The following is a 24,963-nucleotide window of genomic DNA, read 5'->3' on the forward strand; positions in this document are numbered from 1 at the left end:
AAGTTATCAAGAGTACTCAATACTGAAGTAGAGCATTAATATGTTGCTCCACATTTATGAGCATGTTTCGGTCAGCCAATTACTAGTAACTAGAGACCTCTTCAGGCGATATTGTTTATACTGAAGTTCAGACAGTTACGATTACTGACTGGACTTTTGTATAAGCAATATCACATAAAGAGGTTTCTAGTTACTTGCAACTGGCTGACTAAAACATGCTCATGAATGTGTAGCGACGTATTAACGCTTACGTCAGATTACTTAATACGATTTTTTTTTTTGTGATAGATATTAAAGCATTAATTAAAAATGTTTCGTTTTTACCGATTGTCCTTCATTAAATGACTTGCAAAACTATACTCTCTCTGTCCGCATACTTTTGCAAGTAAATGACTTCGTAAAAATTTTTTATGCAATAGTTTTCTCCCCCCCCCCCACCTCATTATTAGATTTTAAAATTATAGTCCAGAATATTTTTAATAGTAAAAGCATTAATTAGCACACCACTTGCTTATCCAGCTGTACACACCTTTGATAAGGAGGTGGTGCCTAGAAATATAAAGACTGCACCTGCTTATGCTGTATGCATTGAGGAAGAAATAGTAAGGCGCCAAAACATTATACAGGGTGTTTCAAAAATGTACTCACAATTTAACTTATCAACGTCATCTAGATAATAATGGTTGCAAATGTGAACATTTGCCAACATGATCCTTCAATTAAATTTTTCTTCTGTATTCGAAACTATTCCATTTCACTCTGCATTCATAAAGGTTTTATCGTTAATCGAAGTGTGAGTATATGTTAACCTTTATTATACGCCCTGTATATTGTCTTTGTTTTATTCCCCCCCCCCAGCATCCACACATCCTTGCAGCTTTCTAACGTATAAAACGTTTGTTGATACACGGTGCAAAATGCTTCAAATAAGCGCTAACACTTGCTTAAACGTTGATTATTTTTGCTTTTCAGGCATGATTCTTGGACAAGGTGCTTTTGGTAGGGTTGTGAAAGCAGAAGCTGTTGGAATCCAAGATGGTGTTGATGTCACAACTGTCGCTGTTAAAATGGTCAAAGGTAAACCCAGTCAATTTCTTCTCTTTTTATAAGAAAATTCTTTTAGATTATGTAACAGTTCAACTTTACCAACACAGTTGATTTCAGTGGGTGAATTATTATTCATTTTTAGATTAGATTCTTCCTCTGGTTTCACAGATTATTTCCTCAATTGATTAAGTAGCTAATTAATTGATTGATGATTTTTTTTTATCTGTTCTCTTGAAAATGCCTTTTAGTTTTTGCAAAAAAATTATATATTTTTACATCTTAAAATTTATGCTGACCAGTGATACACTAATGTTTATCATCTGGTAAAAAGAGCTTAAGTTAAAAAAATTATGGGTTAAGGATCTTTTATAATTCCTTGTTTAAATTTTTGATGGCTCAATAAATATTGTAATTTATTCCATTTTATTTTGTATCATATTTTTCCAATTTCTTTAATTGAATATATTGAGCTTTTTATTATCTTGATAATTTCCAATTTGAAGATAAATGTTTGTTTGTACTTATATATATATATATATATATATATATATATATATATATATATATAATTACAATTAAATTTACCAAAATGATACAAGATGGTAAAATTAAAGTATATTATAAATATTAAAGGATTAATATTTATAAAGTTATGTCAGCCAGATGTAAAAGCTCGATAAAACCAAATAGGAGATAGAGCTTATAATACGAGCAAACAGTTAATAAAACATGTTAAAAAAAACACTTTGAAATGAGTTAAAAACATTTAATCTGAAAAGGAAACACTACATAAGTGAATAGTCCTTAATCCGCAGAGTTTCAAAGAAATACTTTTACTGCTTCACTTTCTTTGTTATCAAGATCTTTGACTTGTTTCATCAAATACTTTTGCATGCAAAATCCGATCCCGCATTTTGCTAATTCCTACCCTCTGATGAGAAGGAAAGTATTTCTTCGAAACTCCGCAGATTAAGGACTATCCACTTATCTAGTGTTTCCTTTTCAGATTAAATATGTTTTTAACTCATTTCAAAGTGTTTTTAACATGTTTTATTAAATGTTTGCTCGTGTGTGTGTATATATATATATATATGAGTTAGTGCTGGAACGATTAATCAGAAAAATCGGAACTTTTTTGGAGTATCGGAATTAGAAAAAGTTGAGCGTATTTTCTGATGCCAAAATCGATTCCTTAAATCATCTTTTTTATTTGATTTTAGTTTAAGAAACATCTTTCACTGCTGAAAGTAATAAAATTAAAAAAAATTTTGATTTTAAACTTCCGGGAAGACTAAAATCTCTAGATCATCCCCTCACAAGTGTTTTTACGTTTGAGAAAATATGTGGACATTTAAGATGTCTTTTTACAGTAATCGGGACAAAATAACACTTTTATAGTTAAATATTTAGAAATAATCGGAATCTGTAAAAATATTGGAATCGTTTCAAGACTTATATATATTTCAAATAAAAATATATTTATAGGGCATTTATGTTATTTTATTTCATGTATGATACTTCTTACACGTGTTTTGTTGAATGGTATACCAAACACCCCATTAGAGATACATAAATCCATGAGATTTTTTTTATATATATAAAAGAACCAAAGGTGGAAGAAATGGAATTCTTTTAAAGTCAAAAATGAAAAATAATTACTAACTGAATATGAATATGCTATTTTAAATATAATTGTGATGTTTGAATTGTCTATAAAAGATATATATGCTCTGAATGTGTAATCTATTTTCACTGAGCTGGAAAATTCAAATCTGGAAATTTAAAAAACATTTTTATTGTACATCTACATTAAAAGCATATATACTATCAAAAAGGTATGAATATATGCATACTAGCATGGGTGCCCGACGTTGCCCGGGTGTTTTGGAGGTGTTTGTTGAGCAAAAAAAACAAAGTGGTAGTAGGAAGGCAGACTCGAACCTGTACTGCAAAAAGGGAAAAGAACTGGGAAAAAAACGTGACGTCTTTGCTGTTACGACCACCGCAAAACCGGAAATGACGTGGTTTAAATTAAGGCTAGACAATCGAAAAGAGAGGATGACTTTCGAAAATCTGTGAAAAAAGCGACCCCTCCCTGTTGAAAAGTACCCAGTTGAGGGTGAAGTAATTAATGTTTTTATCCAATTTTTCGGTATCTGTCGTCTAAAGGGCCGAGCTTCAAAACGATACTGATCTTGTGAAAATCCATCGCCTCTGTCGAAAGTTTTAGGGAGACATGCAAACATACATACATTTATATACTGGTAGCTCAAATTTTCGACCCAAACCGATTAAAAAGCTTGCCCTATCTCTGAATACCCTTTATGTAAAATTTCAAATGTTTAGACCAGAAATTGTCTGAGTAATTTGGTAGAGACCGCAGAGGTCAAATTTTTTTAAACTTTGACGCCTATTATGACCCCTTAACATTTATTGTTTTGGGCTCAAATCAAGTTCAGTTAGATCCATGTCCAAGGAACCTATATCTAAAATTTCACTTGTTTATACCCAAAATTGGCGGAGGAGTTTGGTAGAGTTTGGTAATCGTTGAACTTTGACCTCTTAACAGCTACATTTCTGACCGAAAACGCATTACAAAGATTTACCCACATCTCAGTACCCCTGCATATCAAATTTTGAGTCTGTAGACTGAAAATTGAGTTATTGCGTAGGGAAATGTACAGACAGACACACACACACTTTCGCTTATATATATATATCTCCTCAAATGTATTTTTTTTTTCTAAACGATATATTAAGGTTAACGTCTTCGCTATAATATATCGTTTAAAAAAAGACAAAACCATGTAAACAGATAAACGATAAAAACGAAGCAGTAAAGCGTCTACAGCATCATAGTTAATGGATTAGGGCGCTGGACTGAAATATATAAGGTCCAAGGTTCGAATCCTAACAGTCAAGCTAAGCTGAAGAGGAGTAAGGCTCCGAAATACTCGTGTCCATAGATTACTGTTTTTAAAAAATAATATATATATATATATATCAAACAATTTGTCTCCAATAACAAGCTCAATGATATGTTTCTGGCTTTAGAGCATGTATACTATATATAAAAATGAAACTAAAACTCTGGTAATCTTATATGGTCAGAAAGGTTATTTTTGAGTTTAGATAACCGATGTTTGAATATGAATGATGTCCGTTTCATAAACTCCCAAATCTTTGACCAGTGTAATAGATTGTTAACTTTATTTCCAGATTGCACTGACCGTGAACAAATGCAGGCTTTATTGTCCGAGCTGAAGATTTTGATTCACATTGGCCAACACTTAAACATTGTGAATCTCTTGGGAGCTGTGACCAAAAATATCCGCTACGGTAACAATATTTTTTCTTTTTTTAATGATAACATTTCTAAAACCAGTGAAATCCCACCCCCTCTCGCAGCGATTAAAAATTCCCCCACCCACCCCAGCCATTAGAAACCATTTCCCCTCCCCCTCAGCTATTTCTAATTCCTTTATAGAAAATTGACACAAATATTTTTATGACTCGTCCTTTTTTGCAGCTCATGTGCATGAAAGTGAAAATCTTATTTCGGGACTGATCATCATCATCATCATCATCATGCTGTTGTCCCACCATCTACCTAACATTTATTAACACTTATCCTTCAGGTCTTGATAAGCGGTGACCCCCTCCCTCCCCTATCTCCAAGTTAAAAAAAAAAACAAACAAACAAAAAAAAAAACGTGAAAGCTCAATTCCAAGACCATGGTTCGTGAAAGATACAGGGAATGATAAAACTTTCTTTTTGTACTTATTCTGTTTTTGCTGGGATGTGGCATCCTATTGGATGCCAGACATTCACCTACTATTTCAGAGACTTCAACTGAGAGATGTCTTTTTAGGATCCCCACCGTCCCTTTAAGTGCATTTGTTTGAATCTATCTTGCACTTGGTTCACTAAGTATATCCGCAAGTTTTTTTTTTTTTTTTTTTATTCCTTTTTACATGAAGCCAGTTGCTCACTGGAAATATAGAAATCTTCCTACAGTTCCGGTTTCAACTAACTGTAACCCTAATCTGCTATTCTGCTTTGATCCCATATCACTGTCGGGTTTTGCTGTAGAACTTCATCAGATGTTAGTTTCAGTGCTTTTTGTGTCATTTTAGCATGAGGACCACACATTCCAAATATCAAGTTTTCTCAGTTGTTTATTACTTTTCAAAAGGTAACCATTACAATGTTTTGTGTTGCGACTAACAAGTCTGCAAAACCTTTGCTGCATATTTAGTCATGTAGTCTTCAGATGTTTACCTTAAAAAAAAACAAAAAACTTAGAAACATCATTTTAGACAACTTTCATGGCTCTGCCGTTTATTCTAGTTAACAAAATTATGCTCATACTGTACTTGAGTAATATAAATTATTTTCGAATTTTTGTGTATTTTTATTTTATTTGGTCCACTTTTTTTTTTTTTTGTATGTTACCATTCTTTACTCTTTAATTTATTTTATTGCAGATTATTATCTTCATCTTTTTTTTTTTCTTTAAGTTGTTTCAGGACGTTTTGGCCAACTCTTCCTCTGGCCTTCATCAGGTCGTAACCACGACGAGATAGGAATTCCGAATCTCTTAACTGCATTCTCAGCGATTACTGCCTTTCCAAAGTTGTTATCGTCTCCCCACGTCTCCACGTTTTTGGCCAAGTAAACCTCTGGCCAGCTTTAAGTAGGATTGAAACCGCTATCTTCGGACAATGCTCACGTGGAACCGTGGTGAGACGGCAATTATGGAAGGCAGTAATTGCTGAGAATGCAGTTAGGAGATTCAGAGTTCCTATCTCGTTGCATTTACCACCTGATGAGGGCCAGAGGAATAGTTGTCCGAAACGTCGTGAAACAACTAAAAAAAAAAAAAAAAAAAAAAAGATGAGGATAATAGTCCGCAATAAAATAAATTAATAATACTCATCTCAATGAATTGCAATTAAAATAATATATATTCTTCACTTTATTCTGAAATTATTAATTCATATATATACTTATATTTTATTTTCCAGTTAGCGTATTAAGTGATTTAACTAAATTCGAAACTGTTTTCTTTTTTCCTTTTTTTCCCCTTTTATTTATATTCTTCGAAGGCTAAGTTGATAGTTGAATTTAGTTTTACAACTTTTGTTAGCATCGTCACTAATTATATGATTTGCTATATAATTGTTTCATTTTTATTCTTCATTTCATCTAATGAATTAAATTTTTCTTTATTTAGGTGAGCTGTATGTGATGGTTGAGTATTGTCATATTGGTAACCTTCGCAACTTCCTCCTGAGGAATAAAGACAATTTTCTTGATACGATGGAGGATGAATATGAGCCAGGAATGGAAAAGAAACGTCTCTCTGAATTTGCTTCTTCGAAGCCACATTACATGAACAAGGCCCAACCGGACAGCAACACCGCTGAACTCAGCCGCCCTCTCACAACCAAAACTCTCATCTGCTATGCTTACCAAGTTGCTCGCGGTATGGAATATTTGGCTTGCAAGAAGGTCAGTACATTATATATATATATATATATATATATATATATATATATATATTTATTTATTTATTTATTTATTTCTCTCTTAGGCTCTCTTTCCACAACAATGTAGTAGTTATAAAGACTTATTTTCTCATATGGAGAAAATGTCCCTTTAGGTGATTGGGTTACACACTGACCAATCAGCTTGCAGGGTGCATTAATTTCATCTGTAATCTGAAGAAATACTTCAGCCTTTTTGGGAATCCTGGTCGATTAGTTAATAGAACCCTGAAAACAACAACGAAAGATACTCCCTTTCTCTATATATCCTTTATATATCCAGATGTTAATTCACACACACACACACAAGGAAAAAGTTCATTTTTTTTTTTTTACCCCATAATTAGGTGCTTATCTAGTTTTAACCCAATATTAAATAATTATGATTGCACAAAACTTGTGTAATACCTGTTAAGTTAAAAACAAAAAAAAACTGTACACCAAAATTTATGCAAAGTTATCTAGCATTTTTGTTTTTATAGAATCAAATTTGATCAGTAAACGATTTCTATAGTATTATGATGACTGTTTAATTATGCCCCTTGACCTCAATGTAAACAAAAATGGCAAATGAAACATTTCACTGAAAATGTTTTTGTTAAAAACAAAACTTGATGAATTTGTTATTTTTGGTGTAGCGTCTTTAAAAACCTAACACATAACTACATAATAAAAATTGTGCTATTTTGCAGTTTTTAATATTGCGGTAAAATTGCTGTCCCCTTTTCATGTAAGTAAAAAAAAAAAAATTAAAAATTAGTTAAATGAAAATGATATCAGATAAAACGAATGGAACCCTGTAGATAAGTTTTAAAGAACAATAGGTTTTAAATGGAATGTCTAGTTAAATTGTTAATTCTTTTAAAATATTTTATAAATAAAATTTGGCTGGAAAATCTATTCACATTCTTAGAAAGAATGCATAATAAAAATATCGGTTAGAGAATTAACAAGTACGTTAAATTCCTTTGTAAAACAAAGAAAGTGGGAAATTTCCTGGTCGTCAGAAATGGTTTCAAAACGTGCAAATCGCGCATGTTTGAAACATGTGAGTAACAATGCATGCTTAAACACTGAGGCATGTCATGCCATGTGTCTAATATGCACGTGTTGGTCATGCAATGACGTCATGTGTCTCAATATAGTCAGCCAAAAAACTCAGTCGGGGAGTCAGTCAGTCAGGGGAGAAGAGGAGTCAGAGACAGAGCTGATAGAACCTTGGAAGCGGAAGTTAGAAGAAGAATCATGTAAGACTTGAATTCCTTGATGCAAAGCCATTGAGCGGTCACATCATATGGTATAATAAACGGAATCATCATCCTTTTGTATCTGCATCTTCAAGTTATGTTTGCAAAAGGTATTGTCCATTTATATTATAAGAACTTGTGAAAAGCATCATCTCAAAAATAGGTAAGAAATATATGTGTCCAATATTTATAGAAACATTTCCATTCACAAAACTGTCAAACGTAAATGCCAAACGCACTATCTCTCAGTCTATCTATCAATATAGCATAAATCTCCTCTCATTGAATTACATGTTCGGCGCTCCTGTAGTAACCTGTACCCTACCTGTCGGTCTTGTTATATATAAGACCTGTCTCCATCTCTAAACAATATGAACACTCACAATGAATATATATAATATCTAGCATCTCACACACATGAACACACTAAGACTCTTACTAAGACGAACATAACAAATATATAAGTCTTCATCTAATAAGAACTACGTAACATTGGAATGATGATCGTTTAGTAGATAGAACCCTGAAGCAACGATAGATCCTTGGCCTTTGGGACAAGATCACAGTGTAGTATCTGTTCTGATGCTACACTTCACCTTTTCGATCCTCGAACAATGGAGGAGAAATTCTTCATGACGGAGAAAATTTTTATTTTTTGTTCCTATCCAGAGTGTCTTTCTTTTGTGGGTGGGGGGAGATGGATTTTCCCCACGCTAAAAACCGACCTTGTGTCTAACTCTGCCCTTGTGGAGAAGCAAATAAATAGAAAAATGATAGATTCTCTCTCTCTCTGTTCATTGAAGACGCAAGCATGAACAATGCCCACAGATAGTTGCTGCAATGGCTTAGCAACTATTTTTGCCATCTGGTGGGCGGTCGTAAGATTCAAACCCTGCTGGCCGTTAATAATCTGTTAATCTTAAAAATTCCAGAAAGTCCTCAAAATATTTTTCATGGAATTAGTTAAGGATCTAAAATCTGTTTAAAAACGATATCACACACACCCAAACCTTTACGACCTTAAACTCATTTTGATATAAAATTTTTGATTTTTGATTAGCTTTTTATTATTTTAATTTTTCTGTTTTCTATTTTTAACCCCTCAAAACGCCCCCACCCTTTGCCACGCCACTGAACTGACAGAAAAGAGTTTTCTTTTTCATTTTCTTCACTTGGACTCTGTTTTTTTTTTTTCCATTTATAAAGGCAATTAAATGAATCCTTTCATTGTTATAAAATAAGGTTTTATTTTCATGTGTTTGTTTCCGTTATAGGTGATTGTTAAGATTGACTAACACAGATCGATTTTTTTTTTTTAAATATGTCGTCTTAAGCAAAAACAATACTAAATTGTCATGTCGAAAATAATGCATCCCAAAATTATGAAAATTCATCATGTAGAAAATTATTTATAGTTAATGCAAATTTTTCCGTAAAAATAACTTTTTTCTTTACATGTAAACACTTGAACATTGCGATTACAGGGAACATACTTATCTTCCTTTTCAACACTTTAATGGCAGATTTTTTAAGACCATAGTGATAGAATGGTTTTTGTTTTTACTAAAAACACAATAGCAATTTTATTTGAATTTTCGTAATTTTTGGATATATTACTATTTTCGTCATGGTAATTACTGTTTTTGCTTAAGGCGACATATTAAAAAAATCTATCTGTCGACTCTATCTTAAGCACCTCGTTATATACTTATTATACATACAAGTTTGTCTCTCTTTTCTAAATGATCACCTCAACATGATTAATGTGCCACAGTGTATTGGACTAATCAATACGATCCAAAATGGCTGTCAAGTTGAGCTTCTGTCTGATCTATTGTAGTCAATTGACATGCTGTTACAATTAGCAAACGCATAAACAATTCTCCCACTCCAGTTACGGACAAATAACTAATTTTCAATTCATCATTCAGTCTTGATATTTAACACCGGATGTAGTTAATGTCATGTCCAGCATCCCAGAAACTGAATGATAAGGTTTGTAAAATTGATATGATGATCCAATGCAAATAACTGGTCTGTTGGCAGGGAATCATGGGATTGATAATAATGGACTTGAAAGAAAGAGCAATAAAGACCATGTAATGTGTTTTGCATGCTTATGACTAGTTTTTAAAGCAAAAAGGTTTTGCAGCAAAAATGAATAAATGAAGAACAAGGATTATTTTTTTGTATAGCTTACAATATATTGCATGCAAAATGTCACCATTCCCTTTATAACACTGCTTATAGTTACAATAAACTACCCACTCCCAGGCTGGGAGAGTAAAAGGCCGAAAATCCTCCCCCACCCACATATGTATTTGCTAGTGTTGGGACGATTAATCAGAATCGAGAATGGAAAAAAGGACTTTTTGGGGAGTTGGTCTTGAATCAGAAAACAAATTTGTGCCGATTTTCCGATGCCAGAAACGATTCTTTTGTTTTTTTGTTTAAAACAAAATCTACTAATGATAAAAATAATAAATGCGCAATGATTTTAAACTAAACTCTAGATCAATCCCATAATTGTGTTTTTACGTTTGAGAAAATATCTGCACTTTTAACATGTTTTTTTTTGTAATTTATTTTTTTTTTACACAGTAATCAGGAATAATAACGACTCCATAGTTAAATATTTAGAGATTTATAAAGAATTGGAATCAGGAGGAAAAATATTGGAGTTATCCCATTATTTGTATTTGCAATAGTTTTTGATACATTCTTCAGTTAACATGATGCAATGTTTACAAGTTAAGTTTTAATCTCCGATTTGAAATTATCAAAACGATCTCTGGCCGCATCTACAATGTTGATTATAATTCTTATGCACTACCCTTCTATATATATATATATATATATATATATATATATATATATATATATATATAAACACTACGTTCCATACTTAAACTCCTAACTAAGAAAGAATTTTGCTAGATTTTTAATTTTCAGACTTTACATATATCCTAAGATCATATATTTTTGTATTTTTTACAATCTTTTTCTCTCTCTCTCTCTCTCTCTCTGTGTATATATATATATATATATATATATATATATATATATATATACTTTTTTTAAAAATATAGTATTAAAAAAAAACAAAAACAATACATATGCCGCTCCACATTTTAGGGTACCAAATTGGTCAAAGGGAAAATTATTCCCAACTCTCATTTAGGTAAAAATACACTTTCATGTAAATATTTGACTTCATTCAAAAAGTATCACTAACAAAAATAAATGAACATCTCTGTCTTTCTCTCTCTCTCTCTCTATATATATATATATATATATACTATTTACTAGAATAGTCATATTCCTGTCATGACATTGTTTTGACCTGGAAAATCTTGGTATATGCAGCTTATATATATATATATACTTTTCAACGTAGGTTAAGTATATATATATATATATACTTAACCTACGTTGAAAAGTATATATATATATATATATATATATACTTAACCTACGTTGAAAAGTATATATATATATATATATATACTTAACCTACGTTGAAAAGTATATATATATATATAAGCTGCATATACCAAGATTTTCCAGGTCAAAACAATGTCATGACAGGAATATGACTATTCTAGTAGATAGTATATATATATATATATATATATATATATATATATATATATATATATATATATATATAAACACACACACACACACACGGAGAGTTATAGACAAAATAAAATAAGTGTATTCATTCTTTTGCGAACTACTATCATCTTCATACTTGTTTCATCACGTTTCGGCCAACTCATCCTCTGGACTTTTTCAACTGGTCAACTGCAATGGAATAGGAACAACAATAAAACTATGAGCATAACAATCTGCAAAAGAATGAATACACAAATTATGAAGCCTCATCTCAAAGGATTAAAAAATAATAATATATAAGATATAAGTATACATGAATTTATCAGTTCAATAAAGGGAAAAACGTCAATGAGAAGAGTGGCTATAAATGCTCTTTATACTAGGCGTTTTGAGACGTAATGCTTATATATTAGTGTTGGGACGATTAGTCGGAATCAGAAAAATCAGGTTTTTGGTGAATCTGTATTGGAATCGGAAAAACTTGAGCCTATTTTCCGATGCCAAAACCGATTTCTTAAATTATTTTTTTATTTGATTTTGGTTTAAGAAACATCGTCCGCTGCTCGTAGCAATAATAAAATAAATATTTATTGATTTTAAACTTGCAGTAAGGCTAAAATCTCTAGATCACACTCCTCACAAATGTGTTTTTAGGTTTGAGAAAAATGTAGGCATATTTAAGATGTTTTTACAATAATCGGGACAAAAATAACACTTTTATAGTTAAATATTTAGAGATTAACAAAGAATCGGAATTGGTAATTGTATCAGAACCGGGAAATATTTTGGAATTGTCTCATCACTAATATATATGATCTTTATATACACGTTTTAATTTCATTTTTTGCTTTTATTTATTGTTCACAGTATATCCACAGGGATCTTGCCGCACGTAACATTCTTTTGGCTGCAGATGATGTTGTAAAAATTTGTGATTTTGGTCTTGCTAAAAACTGTTACAAATCTGCTGAATATCATAAGAAAGGCGACGTGAGTATTAACCAACTGAGCGCTGATTTTTATTTTATTTATGTATTTTTATTTTTTTTTTGTAAAAAAAAAAAAATAAAAATTTATTTTTTACATTTTTAAAATTACTCTGTAAGCTTAATCTTTGTATGTCCAAACACATTAAAACGATCAAAATAAATTTTAAAATTTGACTAATTTGCATATAGTGATGGCAGCCATATTGAAGTTATGAGGTTGATCATCTGCTCATGAGAAATTTTTTTTTATGCACATACATTAGTCAATTACTGAATTTGTGCATTTGTGCTGTTGTCCTATATTGCAAATAAAACCGGTTTTTAATATTGTCTGTTATTAGGAGTGAGATACTTGTTGCGATTTACTGACAGCCATTCTAAGAGGATAAAAATGTTGATAATATCTGTAAAATGCTGTATACCCTTTGTGCTATTTATACTATTTGCATGTTTTTGTAAGGGAAATTCGTTTAATAGTTTATGTATTTTTGATTGGATTAACTGAGATTTCTCTACTTAACAAGCAATTTTTCTTATATATATATAATTAGAGGAGAGGACTGGTATGTTGGATACTGATTTAGAATATGGAATCTGCTAAAAGGAGGTTAAATTTCATTAGATCTATTGCATGCACTTAAAATGCAATATTATAGGTAAATATGACCCACCACCACCAAGCTCCAGATTAAATAACTTATGTAGTAAATTATTTGTGTATTTTTGCATTAAAAAAACAAACAAAAAAACACTAAGGATTTATTAACTGCTATAAAACAAAGTAATACTTTGCCTGATTTTATTTCTGATTTTATTTCTGATTTTAATCTATCGGTAAGGTTTTACAAAATGTAAACATAAAGCTGTTGCTTATATGTGTATGAAAATTGATGAAATTAGAAGTCTGGTGGAGAAATTGATGTAAATTATACTTCCTATTTACTTCAGATTAGTATTTTTTTTTCTCTTTTTACGAAATGAAATGGCCATTTTGTATATTAATCTGTTGGTCATTGTACCTATTTACTATGCCTCCCCACGGGACAGAGTTAGACACCAGGGTCGTTTTTTAACGTGGAGAAAAGGTACAAAAATAAAAATTGTCTCAGTCGTGAAGGATTTCTCCTCCACCGAAAGAGAACAAGAAATAGAAGTGCAGCATCTGCAGAACAGATACTACACTTTGATCTTGTCCCGAAGGCCAAGTTTTCACAGCGTGGTCATTGTAACAAACTTACATAATGCATTAAAGTAATGCCTAACTTTTTTAAAATTTAAAAAAAAATTTTTTTTTTTTTTACTGAGCAACAAATCCGATGCATAAGATGTCTCCTTACTGAACACTAAATGCTTATTTTCTATTGAGTTATGAGGTTATTTTACCTCAACTCATTTAGTTAAGGTCCCAAACAACATCTAAAACATTAAATATAACATTATACAAGACATTAAGGACAGCAGTATTTGCTTACGAATCTGTGCTTTTCAACGTAGGTTAAGGATATCTGTACAAAGCAGATATCCTTAATTTTGTAGAATGTTCATAGGAAACTTTCAGCATTAGTGAATTTCCTTTTACTGTCTTTGCCTTTTAATGGAAGCTAGCCTGGATCCCGGCGTTGCCCGGGTGTTTGGAGGTGTGTTGAGCAAAAAAAAAAAAGTGGTGGCAGGCAGGCTTAAATCCGTACTGCAAAGGAGGAAAAGAACATGAAAAAAAAACGTGATGTCTTTGCTGTTGCGCCCATCGCTAAACCGGAAGTTCCGAAGGTTTAAATTAAGGCTAGTCAATTGAAAAGAGGGGATGACTTTCGAAAATATCGTCGAAAAAGCGACCCCTTCTTATAGAAAAGTGCCTAGTTGAGGGTGAAGGAATTAATGTTTTTAGCTAATTTTTCGGTATTTGTTGTCCGAAGGGGCGAGCTTCAAAATGATACCAATCTCGTGAAAATCCGTCGCATCTGTCGAAAGTTTTAGGCAGACATACAGCATACATCTAAACAGACAGGTGAGATTTATATTATAGATTAGCGGGGGGGGGGTACCCGGCGTTGCCCGGGTGTTTAGAGGTGTGTGTGTGCTCGGGCGGGGTGGGGGGTATAATCAAAGCATTAGAATAAGCGAAGTAAATATTTTTAATCAATATTAAATTATTAAATATTTTATATAAAAAAATGTTAAAACTTAAAGAAATCGCAAAAAGCACAAAAAAATAACGTAAGGCAAACGAACGATGTTAAATGTAAAAATCGAAAAAACAAAATAGAAAACGCGAATGTGATGGAAAAAAAAGAAAACTTCTTTAAAAAAATCTGAAAAATAAAAACAAACAAAAAACAGAATGTGAAAAACGGCTTAAATAACCCTGCTTCAATATTAAAATTTAAAAAATCGAAAAAGAAGACACCTCACACCACGATTCGAACTTACAACCTTTAGATAATGACCCCACCTCTGAGCTAAGACGACATTGACGAAATTGGGTCGTTTTTTTTTGTTTATTTTTTAAATATTTAAACTAAATCATGTTCCGGCGTCATTTGCGCATGCGTAGAAGCGAAATTGTCATGAGGACGGTTTTTGTTATACCCTCTCTGTACAAAACTGATGATTTTGAGGGTGAAAGAATTAATGTTTTTGGTCAATTTTTCAATATTTGTCGGGCGAAGGTCGGAACTTTAAAATGATACCTATCTGGCGAAAATCCGTGACCTGTGTCGAAAGTTTTTGGAGACCTACAAACACACATACATACAAACATACATAGATACACACATTTTCGCTTTTATATATATATAGAAGATGACCTAGCAGTTCACTGATGTATTTTCGTGATGTTTTTTTATACCATTATTTAAAACATTTTCCTGTGCACAAGTTTGTACGTACATCAATTAGCTTTTAAGTATGTTATGCACGATATCAGTCGTATAAAATTTTTTTAAGTTTTCTTTTTTTAATTTTACAAATTGTTTTCCAGACTCCTGTGCCAATTAAATGGATGGCTATTGAATCTCTGACACACAGAATCTATACGACAAAAAGTGATGTGTAAGTTTTTTATTGGTAATTGATCACTAGTAAAGAAACCAGCATGGCTCAGAATCGTATAAAGAAAAAGGAAAAAGTTCCTTTCCAACATTTATTGGCTGTCTTCTTTAAACATTGACAAGGTCTTAGTAATAGACAATAAATTCAGTCTCTTGGACGAGAAAGTTTGAAAGTTCTTAATGTATATTAAAAAAAAATATTAGAATGTCTTTTATTAGACTTGTATAAAATTGATGTATTTTTTCTGTTCATTTGATTTTAAAATGACGTTTTGCATGTTGTGAAAACTTAATTTTTGATGTTTATTTAAATTTCAGATGGTCATATGGAGTCTTCCTCTGGGAATTGTTTTGTCTTGGTAAGTTCTCATTTATTTAATTCCTGACACTAATAATGATTATCACACCACTTAATTCTGATCCATATGAACCTAATGAGTTAAACATTTTTAATTTTGATGGTAAATTTCTAAGAGTCAACAATTTTTTTTATTATTATTATAGAGGGGAGGGATAGCTTTCTATACAATAAGGTCATTTCATGTATGTATAAAATTTAAAATATGGGATTCTAAAGATTTCTGTAAACTATTTTTATGGTCTGAAGAGTGTTTTAAAACTAGATTACAAATGCATTAAGGATATTGCCAAGGCTGCTGCAAAGATGGGTTCCCTCTACCATGCTAAAAAGTTACTTACACCAAAGTGTATCCAATATCTTTAGAAGATAAAAATTCTCCCTTGCATGGAGTATTGTTGCCACATCTGAGCTGGTGCATCTACCACTAGTCTTTCCGTCTTAGATAGGGTCCAGCAAAGAGCCTCAAATCTAATAGGTCTTGTAGGTTAAGCTCCAACCTATCATTGTAGTATTGCATCCCTGTGCCTGTTTTACAAGTACTTTAATGGAATGCACTCTGATGAACTCATCACTTGTGCCCCCTCGACGTACATACTCCTAACCAACCGGACAAGCTGCAAAATCCCATCCTTTCACTGAGATCCCTAGATATTGGAAAGCTTTCTATTCTAATAGTTTCTTCCTGCAAACTGCTAGAATTTGGAACTATTTTCTGCTTCCATGACTGTACTGACATGCAAAAATTAAAATCTAATATGAACACATCTCGCTAATCGACTTCTTACAATCGCCTGTTAAATATAATCATAAATAGTAATCCCTTATGATCAAGTAGAAATACTCCTTGTTTGGGATGAAAAAATTAAAAAAAAAAAAAAAACTTACAATTTTGGAGGATTTAACAGAAGTCAACAAACAATCAAGGAAAAAAAATCAAATATGCAATAAATGTTAGTTACTTTGGTACCTACCTAGCTTATTTTTTGTTTTGTTTTAAAGTAGTTTTACATATTCTTTTTTTTAATCTCAAATATTCGGGGGGGGGGGTTTACAAGCTGTTTTGCAAACAAAATGGTGGCAGGTAGTTTCCCATGAAGACTCTAGGCTGCCATCTTGTTTGCAAAACCGCTTGTAAAAACCGAATATTTGAGATTAAAAAGGAGCATTTAAAACCACTTGAAAACAATAAAAATAAGCCAAGTAGATACAAAACTAACATTTGATTTTTTTTTTCTTTTTCAGTTGTTGATTTCTCTGCTAAATCCCCAAGTTTTGTTTTATTTAAAAGAAAATATTTAGCTGACTTTTTGTGGTAAGAAAGAAAATGTTTGTTTTAAAGATATAAATTTATTATTTTCAGAGGTAAATTTGTGACAAATCTTGTGACCATGCAGTGATCAGCCATTAGTTAAGTCAGGTGGTCACCAACATAACCAGCATGTAGCCAGGGAAAGTAATTCAGTCCATCTTGTTGCAATAAATGGCAGATGCCACTGATTTAATGAAATCTTCAAAATACGTTTTATGTGACAATGCAGGAATATTTAACGGGGTTGCCACAGATTTGAAAAGTCCTTGAATTTTTATTTTTGCCTTGAAAAATCCTTATTTCTATTATTACCTTGAAAAATCCTTATTTCTATTATTACCTTGAAAAATCCTTGAAAATATCTTGAAAATCGTATTTTTATGTCCAGTAAAAATTTGTTCAAATATTAAAAATAAAATCGAAATAAATACGATTGAAAATCTGTATGAACCCTGTTTTAACTAATAGCGACAATTAAGATTGCTTTTCAGGTTGACTTGAAAAAGAAGTAGATGCCTGTTTTTTAATGAAAATTATTTTTTTTAACGTTTGGATTTCGCTGTTGTAATGAAGTGCCAACAAGACTTCTGTTTAAGAATTAGTTCTATTATTTGTCTTCATTTATTTATTTTTTTTTTCGATTCTGTTTGTATACACAAATTATTAAGGCTGGTAATTCTTATCTATTTTTAGAAATAAGATCTTAAAATGTTTATGAAGATCGTTTGGAATTTTATCTTGCAGGTGGCAATCCATACCCAAGTGTCAAAATAAATGAGAAATTTATTGATCTTCTGAAATCTGGATACAGAATGGATAAACCCATGTTTGCAACAGATGATTTGTAAGTATATATAAACTAGTCTATATAAGATAAAAATGACAGAAAAAAAAAAGTTTCCATAGTGTCCACACTCTATTTCTAGACAGGAGTACTAAAACATTCATATAAAACCATAGAATTATTCCAGCAACTTAATTTTCTTTTTTATAAACTGTATTTTTGTTTAGATAAAGAAAAAACACCCACTGTTTACTTTTAATTATAGATTAGAGAATTTCTCTCTAAATCTATTGCAAGCAACAGAGTAAGTCTGAGGTGGTTGTCTGACTTGCTATTTGTTATCTCTTTCCATCACGACTTAAAAATAATATTTTTTTTCTATGGGCTTAAAAATCAAGCACCTTTTACTTTCACTTTTGTGTGATTTGATTGAAGTATGTGTATTTTCCACGCTACAGAAGTAAAGAAAAATGCTATTATTCGTCTCTGTATGTCTGTAATGTGTGTGTGTATATATGCGCGGGTCTGGCAAAATGTAGGCATTTATAAGTATATTGATATATGTATATAGGTACATGTGGGGTTTAGATAACTTTCGTGTTTTATATTTATTCATAGCTTGTTTGTTTATTTGTTTTAATTTTATTTAATTTTTAATTTTATTTAATTTTATTTATTTTTGTCTTGTTTTATTTACCTTAATGTAATTTTAGCTCAATTCCTGCGTAGTTTCAGAGTTATTGTCTAGTTTCAGTATGTGTGCTGTGAAAAAAAAAAAAAAGCGTACAGCATGGATTCGCTTTTGGATATACGTATTAATGTGTGTGTGTGTGTGTGTGGCGGTGTATGTGTGTGTTGTATGTGTGTTGCATGTGTGTGTGGGTGGATGTAGATTAAAAGGCACCGGTCAGTACTTAGCTGACCATCGCTAAGGTTCTTAACTTACAGACTCCAAGACAAGAAAACTAAATTCTCAAGTACCTTATGCCATAAAAACCAAAAGTTAGCTTGGAAAGGGAAAGAAAAAGATGTTTATTATCTTCAAAAGACCTCACTCATCCTTTTACCGTATTTTATGACTCCCACCCAGGTTGCATGCTAACTTGATAAACGAAATAGGAAAATGTATTTGGTGGAAATATCACTTTCGACGGTAATTCTTGGCCTGAAGACGTAATCCCCCACCGTGGGTGATTACAGAAACATGTATGCACATATGTAGCCATTAATGTTTGTATAAATAAAATTAATATACCTGCTCTGTTCCCTCATTGAGCACTATTTTGGTAGACACATGTTGTTTCATTGGATGTACTTCTAGGAAACTAAACTCTACTGGCTATATATTTTCCTTTTATACAAATACACATTGGTCTTTATATATGCAGACCAATATTGGTCTCTATATGCAGAGAGTACAAATATGCAGCAGGGGCATTACATTTGTCAGATATCATCCTTGTAAATATATGGATTAAACTTACAGGATGTTAAATTTGACAGATTTTGCAGATAGATAAAAAAATAAATAAAATAAAAAGAAAATGTCATATTGGTCAATAAGTGACGTATTCTCAAAATACAAAGTGTATCTTTTAGAACTTATACTACATACAAGTCGCTTGAAGAAGTTGCCTTGAACCTCCATCACAATCTCTAGATCGTACCTGAACCTAATGGTGTCAGTTGAAAGATGCCTGAACACCAGTTTGATCCTGGTAGTCATCTCATCTTTGGTCTTCCAGGCGGCACAGTTTGTCTTTCTCAACTTGGCCCTATACATCTATGGGATTGGAATCTGGCAAGTCACATCTGGATTTTCATATTGGTGTGACATGGAATTGAATCCTGTTGCCACACCTGTAGTTTTCCCAAAGCCATCCTCTATAATCAGTGCTTGAAAAGTAAGTCAATATAACCATCTGAATTAAAGTTGCGTTCCTTTTCAAAGATCTGGGCTGTTATTAGGTAACTATTACTGGAAACACACCCAACCATCATAGTTTGAAAAAGCTTGGTTTTCATGACATGCAGGACTTTGTGTATACTTTAGACTTGTCACCGCTTTTATGCATTCTGCAACTGGTTCTAAGAAGAACTAGAACGTCTCTGGCTCAATTGGATGTTTGATTTTGCTAAGGAGTTCCTTGGCTTTTGTACAGTTGTTCTCTTGGGCTTTATTGATGAGTGGTTGGCCCTTGCAACTCCTGTATAAGGAGTGAAGATTCTCATTCAGTCACCACAGGATCTCTCTCATCAATATCTACATTGCTCTTTGTTGTGCAGACAGTCAAAATATCTATGATCCTGTTTCTGCTAGCCACTGCTTCTACATCTCCATCACAATTCTGCAGATTTCACCTTGTGGCTTTCAGAGTTTTCAAGGAGCACTACTACACAGAAATAGCTCCGTTACATTTTACCACTTTATCAAACACTTTAAATGTTGCTGATATAAAAGTATCACATTTATCTTGAATGCCTCTCATATTGAAGTTATCCAGAATATTTCAATATATCAGGAATGCTGTAGTCCTATAAATTGTCTCTTATGTCTTATAGTTATTTTCACATTAAAGTTGAATAACTTTTTGTTTTCCAATATATTTTAAAGAAATACGGTTTATACACTATATATTATACATATATCTTTGTATAAAAATAATGTTGTGTTTTGGGTGTTAAAATTAGCTTCCTATAATATTCCCAAGTTGAAAGTTATAAAAGAATCTTTGGATATTATATGGAAGTAATTTTAAGTGTCTCTGATTTTGAGGGAATTTAAAAGAAAAAAAAATATCACTAAAACTCAATCTAATCAAACGTATATGGTGCAATGGATAAAGGTGCTGATTAACAATCAGCATCTTTTAAGTGACAGTCTTTTGGAGATCGAAGGTCCAATCTTTAATACACAATAAAGAATAACAACACTTTTACTCGGAAACGGCTGACAAAACAAGAATCTACTTCCCTGCATTAAACGAAAAATTTAGTTTGAAATTCCATAAAGGTTACTAAGTTTTTAATTTTTTTATTTTTTTCGGAAATCACTTTGGAAACGGCATGGAGCCACTTGATGTAAGAAGCTAAGAAGAACGATTATCACTAAAACAGGAGATGCTTATTGGCCTTAGTCTTGAAAATGTTTTATAGGTAGGAGGAAAGCAGTCAACAGGAAGTGTTCCACAAGCCTACAATTCTTGGAAAGAAGCTACTGGAATTGGAAGCTGTATTACAATGAGGTATCAAAATAGCGAATTGGAGACGAATGAACAACGGGCTGAGATAAAGAAGGCAGGGATAAAATTCAACTATTTTGAAGAACATATACCAACATAGTATTTATATAAAAGACTAAAACTACAGATTAACTGGCACAAATATGACAATAATACTTCATAAGTGGTGCAATAGAGATAGAGAATAGCCTTAGGTATGAGAGAGAGTTTGGTGTAATAGAGAACCGACTATATGAGAAGCAGACAGAGCAATGGATCTAATCTATGTTTGCCTAGCAGTTTTCCAAGTTCAAAATATATATAAAAGCCAAGTAAATCCAAGGATGGAATACTGCTGCCATATCTGGGCAGGAGCTGTTAAAAACAGCCTATCCTGCCTTGACAGAGTACAAAATAGACTTTGTGGCTTAGTGGGGGATGCCCTTTTCTCTTCCTTGCAACCTCTCTCGCACAGAAGAGACGTTGCAAGCCTATCTTTGTTTTATCGTTATTTCCATGGCAGGTGCTCGTCTGAACTCCAATCTCTGGTCCCCCCCCCCGTCAATCTTTTACAAAAAAACACCCGTCTAGCCGAATCCACTGTCAAAAACATTCCCCACTCTTTATCTGTGCCTAAATCAAAATGTAGATTCCATGAACAAAGCTTCTTTCTTAGAACTGCATGCCTGTGGAACTCTGTTCCGTCTGCCTGCTTCCCTCCTGACTACAACTTGGATGTCTTCAAGTCCAACGTAAACAAATTCCTGATGGACCGCCCCCTTAAGTAGACACTTTAAATATCCACACTAACGTACTGTCCTTACAATAACCCTTATCCCTGAGTTGCTTCCGGGCCTTGATAAGTGGTGACCACCTTGTAAAAAAAAAAAAAAAAAAAAAAAAAAAAGAAAAAAGATGCACCTGAAACGGTTTAGAGATTATATTAGATGAGACAGTGTCAAAATAACAACCATAATAGTTCAAATGATACCGATAATTTCTTTGTGAAAATGTTATCGTCTTTGTCTAAAATGTTTCTTGTTTTTCTCTAGATACAAAGTGATGTGTGATTGTTGGAAAGTCGAACCTGGCCAACGACCGAATTTTTCTCGCCTTGCTGATACGATGGGAAGCTTTTTGGAGGCCAGAGTAAAACAGGTGAGCAACGACTCCATTCATGTGCAATTTTTGAGTTTTCTTCGTTTGTTGGCGTTTTTAAGAGGAATGATAGAAGGGAGGGGAGTGTATTGTTCATGCACTTTTTGAAGTTGTAGCTTTTTGTATGTGTGCACTTCTGTTGAGTGGTTGTTGAATGTGCATTGATTAATCCACTATTCCTTAATGACATTCCACACTTCGTCAGTCACACTTTATGAACAATTGGACCTGTTTTTCTACTAATAACTATCCCTAATTGATGTTGCCATAAATCTTTATTTTATTATTAATTTACATGATTGAAATAGGATTTCTCCACTTGAAAGAGAATGTAAAAAAACAAACTTTATCTTACTTCATTAAAGTTCAAAATTGACTGCAATTTAACAAAAACAAAAAAAAAAAAACGTAAAAATAATTTTTGCCTTCCTGAAAATTGCCTATTTTTATTTATTTATTTTTTTGACCAGACGATATTTTTAGGAAATTCCTATTTCAGTTGTGTAACTTTTTTCAAGGTGAAAATTAAACGCATACTCTAGTCTGATTTTGTCTCTCCTATTACAAGAAAAGAGCCTTTGTGTATAGAATAAAACTTTTAAAACCCAGCAGCAAAATATACAGCAGACAGATGATACAAGGGTTCTGTATAATTATTGCAATAACTTTTTCCTAATACTAATTTTTTAAAAAATTTTTTTGCTTATATTAAAAACAATAACATTTTCCATCCATTTTATTTATTTTTTTCGTTTCAGTATTATTTGGATCTTAGCCAGAATTACGTTGACATTCCAGCTGAAAGTTCTCAAAATGATGGCTATTTGAAAATGGATGGTGGTCAGTACACAAAGATGTCTCCTCAAGTTCCAGAGGTTGACACAGTAACCTTGTCAAGCAACTATAGCCAAAACGAAGACCTTCAGGAATATATGAACCCACGATGGGGGAACGAGAAGGCTGATTGTTATGAGAAGCAGGCCATGCTTCCCTTACAGGATGCTGGACAACTTCCGTCTGATGCTCATTCAATCCAACGGATTAAAGCCCAGGTTCATCACCAAGAGGACAGTGACAGTGGTCATTCCAGTGCATATGCCCCAGGGACATCGCCCGATATGAGCAATGAAGATTACCTATTGCCAAAAAGCATAGGAAAACGTCCTGAAGATTTAAAAGTAGATGATGCAATAGACAGTTTCAGTTCTCCGTATCATTACAATGATGTTGCGCCGCCAGATTATAGCGCCGTTATGGAAGATGTGATGGAAGAAGCATTATAACCTGAAGATGTTGTTTCCTGAATTTGGAGGGGTGGTGGGCATGTGGATTTTGATACATATTTTAAGGAATCAAGCTTTTGTTTTTATGCTTGGTTGAAGTTCTGCTTATATAAAGCAAGGAAATATTTGACTGTCGATGGTCAATGACAGACAATGATCTACGAAAGAAAAGGCGCATATATTTAAAGAAGAAAAAAGACTCCTCCACCCTTCATTACCAAAAAAAAAAAAAAAAAAAAAACAGCTGAAAACCAAAACCTCAGATAAAATAGGGGAAAATTTGTGTAGATCTGTGAATATGAGAAATAACTCTTTGTTATCTTGGTGGTACAAAAAGGAGGTGGGGGAAAAGAACAAAGATTGAACAAAACAAATCTCCTGTCTCATATTAATATATATATTTATATGTACACATGCACACACACACACGGACGCATATATATTCATATGCATATACGTACAAGCACGTATGTATTCACACATACTCCCACCCACCCACACATACATACATATACATATATATGCAATTTTTTAAAAAATACACTCTGAAAAAACAAACTGTTCAAGACTGAAAAAATAAAAATTTGTCTTCTGATACATCCCAAAGTTACGCCACCATTTTCAACAAAACTCCAAAGAATGAAAAAATGTCAGCAAATGCTGATATATAAAACAACCATCTCCCCCACAACTTTTTTTTTAATTCAATTATTTTTTTAAAGTATTTCCATAAATAATTCATATTTTTGTGGCATCTTGTTTGGGTTCTTACCAAGACAAATTCAAACGATCATGATTTAAAAAAGATTATTTTTTTAAATCGAAACATTTTTTGATTTTAAATCTATGCATAATTGCTTTCTTAGTTTTTGAAATAGATTTTTATTGCTTTTATGATTTTCATTTCATCTTTTCCATACTAAGAAATATCAGGAAAAAAGTCATTTTTCTTTTTGTCTTAAAAAAAAAATGATTATCCCATACTTTTAAATGGCTTTTGTAAATATTAAGAACAGTTAAAACAAGAAAATCAAAATACAACCCTGAAATTTGAGATATAATTAAAACAGAAAAAAAAAATACAATTTTGGATGACATTTTATTTTTTCTTTCCACAATTTTTTTTTTTTTTTTTTTTTTTTTTAAGAAAAACCTACAGTGAAATATAAATTGTAATCAAATTTGCAAATTGATATTAGGAAAAAATAACAGCTTTCAAATGTTTCGTTTCATCCTTTCAACCATTTGTTCTTTCAAATATTTTTAATTATTTTAATATTGATGTGCCCATGAGTTTCAATAAGCAACTTTCTTTAGAACCCATTTGTTTTTTTTTTTCACTAAGCCTT

At 32.2% G+C, this 24,963-nt stretch overlaps 1 protein-coding gene across 3 annotated transcripts in view; it reads left to right on the forward strand.

The window, feature by feature from the left end:
- Window positions 1-24,746, forward strand: part of LOC145258150 (vascular endothelial growth factor receptor 1-like) — a 187,468-nt gene extending 162,722 nt beyond the window's left edge. For all 3 annotated transcript variants that reach the window (XM_080115943.1, XM_080115952.1, XM_080115961.1), the window contains 9 exons: window positions 973-1,077; window positions 4,267-4,386; window positions 6,285-6,562; window positions 12,330-12,452; window positions 15,429-15,499; window positions 15,817-15,857; window positions 17,913-18,012; window positions 22,226-22,331; window positions 23,090-24,746. In XM_080115943.1, the coding sequence (XP_079972069.1) occupies window positions 973-1,077; window positions 4,267-4,386; window positions 6,285-6,562; window positions 12,330-12,452; window positions 15,429-15,499; window positions 15,817-15,857; window positions 17,913-18,012; window positions 22,226-22,331; window positions 23,090-23,614 (1,469 nt within the window). In that variant the 3' untranslated portion in view covers window positions 23,615-24,746. The remainder of the gene's footprint in view (window positions 1-972; window positions 1,078-4,266; window positions 4,387-6,284; window positions 6,563-12,329; window positions 12,453-15,428; window positions 15,500-15,816; window positions 15,858-17,912; window positions 18,013-22,225; window positions 22,332-23,089) is intronic.
- The last annotated feature ends 217 nt before the right edge of the window (window positions 24,747-24,963 follow it).

The sequence above is a fragment of the Euprymna scolopes genome, chromosome 3 (assembly GCF_053919585.1).
Source record: "Euprymna scolopes isolate OS-2025 chromosome 3, ASM5391958v1, whole genome shotgun sequence".
Lineage (NCBI taxonomy): Eukaryota > Metazoa > Mollusca > Cephalopoda > Sepiida > Sepiolidae > Euprymna > Euprymna scolopes.